The sequence below is a fragment of the Nicotiana attenuata genome, unplaced genomic scaffold (assembly GCF_001879085.1).
Source record: "Nicotiana attenuata strain UT unplaced genomic scaffold, NIATTr2, whole genome shotgun sequence".
NCBI lineage: Eukaryota > Viridiplantae > Streptophyta > Magnoliopsida > Solanales > Solanaceae > Nicotiana > Nicotiana attenuata.
In genome coordinates this window covers 4305-10878 of record NW_017681792.1, presented here as the reverse complement: position 1 = coordinate 10878, position 6574 = coordinate 4305, and the positions used below count along the sequence as shown (strand labels likewise).

Below are 6574 nucleotides of genomic sequence, written 5' to 3'. Positions count from 1 at the left end.
CCTCCCGCTAAGACGGGCAGTGCTATTTCTCCGGACGTCCGTTCCACTGCACTGTTAAAACCGGTTAGTGTTATGCAGCGCGGTATTACCCTATCCTCGAGTCCCACTTGTACGAGGACCCTTGGGTGGATAATACAGGCGCCACTTCCGTCATCGATCATGACTCTTTTAACATCCGTATCAGCGATACGTAAAGTGATAACTAAAGCATCATAATAAGGGAAAGGCAAACCGTCGGCATCAGACTTATCGAAGGTGATACTATCTTCGAAGTCGTCATACCGTTCATGGGCGATGGTCCGCTTTAGTCTGTGTGTGGTGGCGAACTTGACGTGATTGATCACTGACTCGTCGCCGCCTCTGACGATCATGTTTATCGTGCGCGCTGGGGAAGGTGGCTTCGGCGGCCCGTGGGGTTGTTCTCGTCCGCGTGCAAAGTTGATTTTCCCTTTGTCACTGAGTAACTCCCTCAGGTATCCCTGGTTCAGCATCCTGACCACCTCTTGCCGTAGGCCTATGCAGTCTTCGGTTTTGTGTCCCCGTTCCTGATGGAACTCACATAGGGCGTTCGATTTCCTTGTGGCAGGGTCTGATTTCATCTTCTGCGGCCACTGCACCTTGGTGCCCAGCTTCTCCAGTGCGTACACTATTTCTGAAGGAGATACACAAAAGTTATGGGCGGTTAATAAAGGGGGCGTACCTCTTTCGTTTCGGAGTGGGGCGACGTGTCGCTGTAGCGCGTCTGTATGCCTTGGTGGTGGATGGGAGGATCTGGTGTATGGCTGATGTCGATCTCTGTTGGAGCGGGGGAGTTGTTCTCGTCGTCCTTCGTTCCGTCGATCTCTCCTCGTTTCTGAGTGTATCGCTGTTAGCCGTTGGGTCGGCCCATTAAGATCGTCCTCGTCCGCTCGTACCTCGGCGCAATAGGCGTTGTGGATTTCCTCCCATGTGGTAGGGGGATATTTCATGAGGCGGCTCAGCAGCTTCTTGGTTGCCCTCGAACCATCCCTGCTTAGCCCGTTCTGGAAAGCGGCGACTGCCATACCTTCCGATACGTTTGGTAGACTCATCCTTACCCTGTTAAACCTTGCCAGGAAGTCCCTGAGTCCCTCTCCTGTGGTTTGCCTGACGGCGAAGATGTCGTTGACCCTGGCCTCCGCTTTCTTCGCGCCTGCATGGGCTGTGACGAACTTATCCGCCATTTCCTCGAACGTTGATATTGCCTTAGCCGGTAGCTGAGAGTACCATGTTAAGGCCCCTCCTGTCAACGTCTCGCCAAACTTCTTCAGCAGTACCGACGGTACCTGCTCTTTTGATAGGTCGTTGCCCTTCACAGCGGTGACGTAGTGGATCAGATGATCCTCGGGATCTGTGGTTCCGTCATATACCCTCAAATAGGGTGGCATCTTGAAGGTTTTTGGGGTGGAGTGAGGGGCAGCTTCTTCAGTGTATGGTTGTTCAACGAACCTTCCCACGTCGCGTTTTGGTAGCAACTTAGGAGCACCGGGGATCTTGTCGACCCTCTCCTGATGTTCCTTCATCTGACCGCGGAGCGCCTTGTTTTCATTTTCCATTTCTTCCATCTTCTTTAGGATGGCTGTTAGCGTGCCATCGTTGGTCTGTGTCTCGATGGGTTTGTTATTCGCTAGTGCAACTTCCGGTTCACCCACGGCAGCAGTGGTACCTACCGTTGGTGTACACCCGATGTTACTTTGTAGTGACCTCTTAACCAAGCCACTTAGAGTGCTTGTTAGCCATCTTTCCAATCGCTTCTTGACCGTTGAGGGTGCTTCCGTAGCCGCAGATGTGGAAGCTCCTTTTTCGTGCAAGATCGTCAGACCTTCGGATGGGGAAGGTGAGATCTCTGCACCCGGTGTGATGCTAGGGGTTGCATTCAGGATGCCATCGTCACTGGCCTCGTTGAGAGGGCCAAGGAGATTGGTAGTGACACCCAATATAGCTTTCGATCTTGTGTTATTTTCGGCCATTTTCTGTTTTTGTGTGGCGTAGAGATTGGTAGTTGGTTGATCTCTAGGTGGATACTATGGTTTTGATTCTCGAAATCCCCACAGACGGCGCCAAATTGTTTAGCTCAAAAATTATATTCGTATTTTATAAGCTTAAAAACAATCGAAAATATATAGGGGTAAATCGTAATCAAATATAATAAGCCCAAGAGATGATTATTGCTTCAAGAATGTTTGTAGATCTGTAAGTGCGTAGTGAAAAAGACTTAGCTTAAGAGGGAAGCAATGGTTGGAAAATCAAGAAAGAGATAAGAGAGAGAGATAGAGAGAGAAATTGTATTATCCGAGAATCACCATCCTCCTATTACAATGTGGAGGTCTCCTTTATATAGTAGGAGACCTCCCTCGAAATAATCAAAAAGGTACAAAAGTTGGTGGCTTCTACTCAGTAAAAAGGTCAGGCACTAAACGACGTCACTTCTTCTTCACCAACTTGGGCCGTGCCCTCACTCGGGTCGCGCTTATTATAAGGGACGTGCCCATTTGGCGTGGGGGCGTTATGAGCCAAATTTAACCCTATACAGATCTACTTTTGGAGGATCCGATATGCACCCATTGACATTTCGGAGAGTTCTAGCAACATAGGTTACAGGTACAGGGTAACTTTTCCCACCAAGGCGTAAGTAGATGAATACTCACACTTGCTGTTAGTAATTTGTTTTTGACTTCTTGCAGCTGACTTGTGTTTTTAAATGCGCTTTACAGTAACTTGAGCTATGGGAAAGAGGAAGTCAAAATCAAAGCCACCCCCAAAGAAGAGGATGGACAAACTTGATACTGTTTTCAGCTGTCCTTTCTGTAGTCATGGCACCAGTGTTATGGCGTTTAAGTTAGAAGAATTTGATCCAATTATGTTCCATAGAATAATCAGCATTTACCTTAGATTGACATCTCTTATTGATAGAAGAGATGTGATTTCCATTTCTAAGGATCAAAACTTATTAAAACAAATAGAGTTAATCCAAAAAAAGCAGAACCAAATACACACTCACTCATACTCTATGGTTAGTAAGAGATGTATATTAAAGGCAATATGAGATAATCCAGCCGCCTTCAAATCCTGGATCTGTTTTTTATTTTTAAATATCATCTATGAAGAAACGAGTCTAGAAGACCGAATTAAATAGATTGATTTGCAGTAAATGGTGTTCCATAATACCCCGGAAGTCACTAGCAATACGAAAAATGAAACAACATATGAAAATAGAAACAAGAGAGTAAAAGAGAAGACAGAGCACAGCTAAAGCTCAAAGTGGCAAAAGCAAACAACCTAATAAACTCACTAATCAAAAGGAAATATCATATCCTCCCCTATGAGGATTTTTATATAGTTTAGATACTTAGGGAAAGATCGCGTACATACGATCCAATGTCATCCGACCTTTTCTCAGATCCCGCGCATAACAAGAGCTCAATGCACGAGGCTGCTCATTAATGCTCCAAGCAAAAATTAAAGTAGAGTTTTGTAGCTTTTCAACAAAAGCATCAATATAAGAATCCTCAAGCATGAAGTTACTAGTAGTAGGAAAAATGAACCAACATCTAAAAATAGAAACAAGAGAGAGTAAAAGAGAAGAAAAATGAGCACAGCAAAATCTCAAAGTAACAAAAGCAAACAACTTAATCAACACACTAATAAATATCAGATCCTCCCCTATGAGGATTTTTATTTTTTTAACATTGATACTCCAAGCAAAAAGAGCCTCTTGCGGAAATGCATTTTAAGATCACCTAAATACGATTCAATATGGTCCGATCCTTTTCTAGATACCGCGCACAACGGAAACTTAGTGCACCGAGCTGCCCACTGAGGCTCCAAGCAAAAATTAAAGTAGAGTTTGTAGCTTTTGAACAAAAGCATCAATATAAGAATCCTCAAGCCCTTTGCTTAATAAAAACTCCCTCCACTTTGCGCGATTCGCTCTTATCTCCCTTCCCTCTTCACTATCACCATTCATTACCATTTTTATAGCCTTACAAACACCTTCTTTAGTAAACAATCCATTCTCTTCATCTCTCTCAACTTCAACTCCAACTCTCAAATCTCCACCAAACAATCTTGCATTAACGAATTGATCACCAAAATTTGGGACTAAAACCAATTGACACTCAGTAATCATAGCCTCAGATAAAGAATTTCCACCACAATGAGTAACAAAACATCCTACAGAAGGATGCGATAAAATCAGTTGTTGCTCTGCCCAACCTGAATGAACAATCCCTTTTCCTTCTATTCTCTCTTTGAAACCTTTTGGTAATGCATCTTCAATTGTCTCGGCTTCAAAAGGCGGTTTTAAAGCAGCAAAAAATGGAAGACCAGTAAGTTCAAGACCTAAAACAAGTTCTTGAAATTGTTCTTTCTTGAGCTTGCATTCACTACCAAATGCACAAAAAATCACTGTCTTTTCTTGGAATTTTTCTAGCCACTTAGACAAATTTTCCTCTAGATTTGAAGTATCTATTGGTTCTGGCAATATTGGTCCAGCTAAAACAACCGGTTTCTTGAACTTATTCTCAACAAATTCACAATATGGTCCTTCAATTTCCTTAGTAGTTTTGAATGCAATGACATCCCCATCTTGAAAAGCCAAAAGTAAACGTCGTGTGAACGACACTGAGCCTGAGCCTGAGCCGGAACCACTAGATTCTTTCCCTATCGAATGTAGAGCTGCAATTAAACGAGCTTCATATTTGTGAAGTTTGATAGATGAATTAGGAGGAAAACCAAATGGAGGTTCCATCATTTTATCCTCTGGAATCGGTTTTTCGCCACGCATAAGATAACCAACAGATGAAGGAGTAATGGAACAGTAATGTATTGACTTTACTCCATATTTTCTAGCAACTAATGGAACCCAATATGCAAAATCATAAAGAATGAAATGGGGTTTGAGTTCTTGAATTAAAGACTCAATCTTTTGTTGTGTAAGATCCAATGCTTGCCAAAGTAGATTTTGCTTGAAAATAGGAATGTCTGAAGTTGTTTCAGCTCCAAGTGGGAGACCTTCAACATGTGGAACTTTGATTGATATGAAGTTTATGAGTTGAGGATAAAGATTGAATTTTTCCAATTTAGAAAGTGTATTGGTAGGATGAATAAAGGAAATTGTGTGGCCTCTGTCTGCTAATTTGTTGGAGAGATGAAGAAATGAAGTAAGATGGCCCATTGCATACCATGGATACATAATAAAAGTTAGCTTCTTGTCCTCCGTTTTATCTTCTTTGATCTGCAAAATCAACAATTTGAACCCCAAAAAAACATGTAAGACTAGAAGGCAGAACTCCTCACCTTTTAAAAGGAAATATTTAACTGGTACAGTATTAAACTATGTCGCTCAGATCCTCCAAAAATATCAGTGCACTTGTATCGAATCCTTCAAAAATGCGTTAATTGTTAAGGAGCCGATAAGGGTGTAGTGTCATTTTTGGAGGATCCTTAAACGTAGACTCGGTGATCTGGTTATTTGAGTGGTAATCCAGATATTGTGAAAATTAACAAATAAACTGTTAATGACGGTAACAAAAAGTAAAGTAACACAGTAATTCCATTAAAGTTTTCACTATGAACAAATACTCTAATTAGAATATCCTCATAAAGTCACTCAGAAAGAGATTAGCCACTCATTTTAACAAGTAACACAACCCAACCAATTCTCAAAAAATATAAATTTGTAGTGAATTCGAACTAGTAACTAATCCCAACATGAAAGTATTGAACAAAATCATATAAGCAAAAAATCTCAAATAGCCTTGATCATGAGCCATGTAATTATCACTGTAAATAAGAACTATAATTCCAATAGTAGTAATTCATATTGACATAATAGAAGTAAGTGGATCGATCAAGTATCTTAAGTGTAAAAAAAATCATTATTGATGATCCAAGACTATACATATTAATAAAAAGAACTGTTATTTATTTGTTGAATAGACACGTAGATTAAAAAAATCATAACTATACTTAACAATAAAACACTCTGAGAAGCTCACATGCGGCAAAAAGATTTTGTTGTCATTGAAAAAAGAACAAGTCTCTTTCCTATTAACATAGGGACGGGAAGTGGAATGAAAAGTATGATCCACGCATCTTATGTATGTTAAGGACTTACCAATTTACCGTCAAACCGGTGTGGTGAAATGCTTGTAATTCCTTTGTTATTAATTAAAGGTTTCGAGTTTGAGCAGTGGAAATGAAAAAACTCCTGATAACAAAATATATTTCCTTAATGAATCATAGCAACGCGAATCTGAATTATGCTTTCCTTAGAAGGTCACTGAAATCTAGAAAATATGAAAGTAGAAGGCTAAAGAATGATCAAAAGGATTTAATCAAGGACTTTTTCAAGATCCTCTAAATAAGACTCTCAATCTCTTATTCAGAGAAAGGTTAGCGTTAACTTTCTTCCCACCATATATATTTTTTATCAGAAACTATCGGGGGTGGGGGTGGGGGTGGGGTGGGGTGGGTTGGGTGGGGTGGGGTGGGGTGGGGTGGGTGGGAGACGTGAATGAAAAGTTAACATTGTGATTCAAGAGGCAATAAGTAG

At 41.2% G+C, this 6574-nt stretch overlaps 1 protein-coding gene across 1 annotated transcript; it reads right to left on the bottom strand.

Moving 5' to 3' along the window:
* Positions 1 to 3497: 3497 nt before the first annotated feature.
* Positions 3498 to 6371, bottom strand: LOC109221964 (anthocyanidin 3-O-glucoside 2''-O-glucosyltransferase-like). The gene is made up of 2 exons (XM_019386384.1): positions 6137 to 6371; positions 3498 to 5254 (listed from the first exon to the last, which is right to left on the bottom strand). The coding sequence occupies exon 2, from the start codon at positions 5210 to 5212 to the stop codon at positions 3854 to 3856; it is 1359 nt and encodes a 452-aa protein (XP_019241929.1). The 5' UTR covers positions 5213 to 5254; positions 6137 to 6371; the 3' UTR covers positions 3498 to 3853.
* Positions 6372 to 6574: the final 203 nt, after the last annotated feature.

Bases quoted from the DNA above. Each gene is read 5' to 3' on its own strand.
- LOC109221964 (XM_019386384.1), bottom strand. From the start codon at position 5,212: ATGTATCCATGGTATGCAATGGGCCATCTTACTTCATTTCTTCATCTC.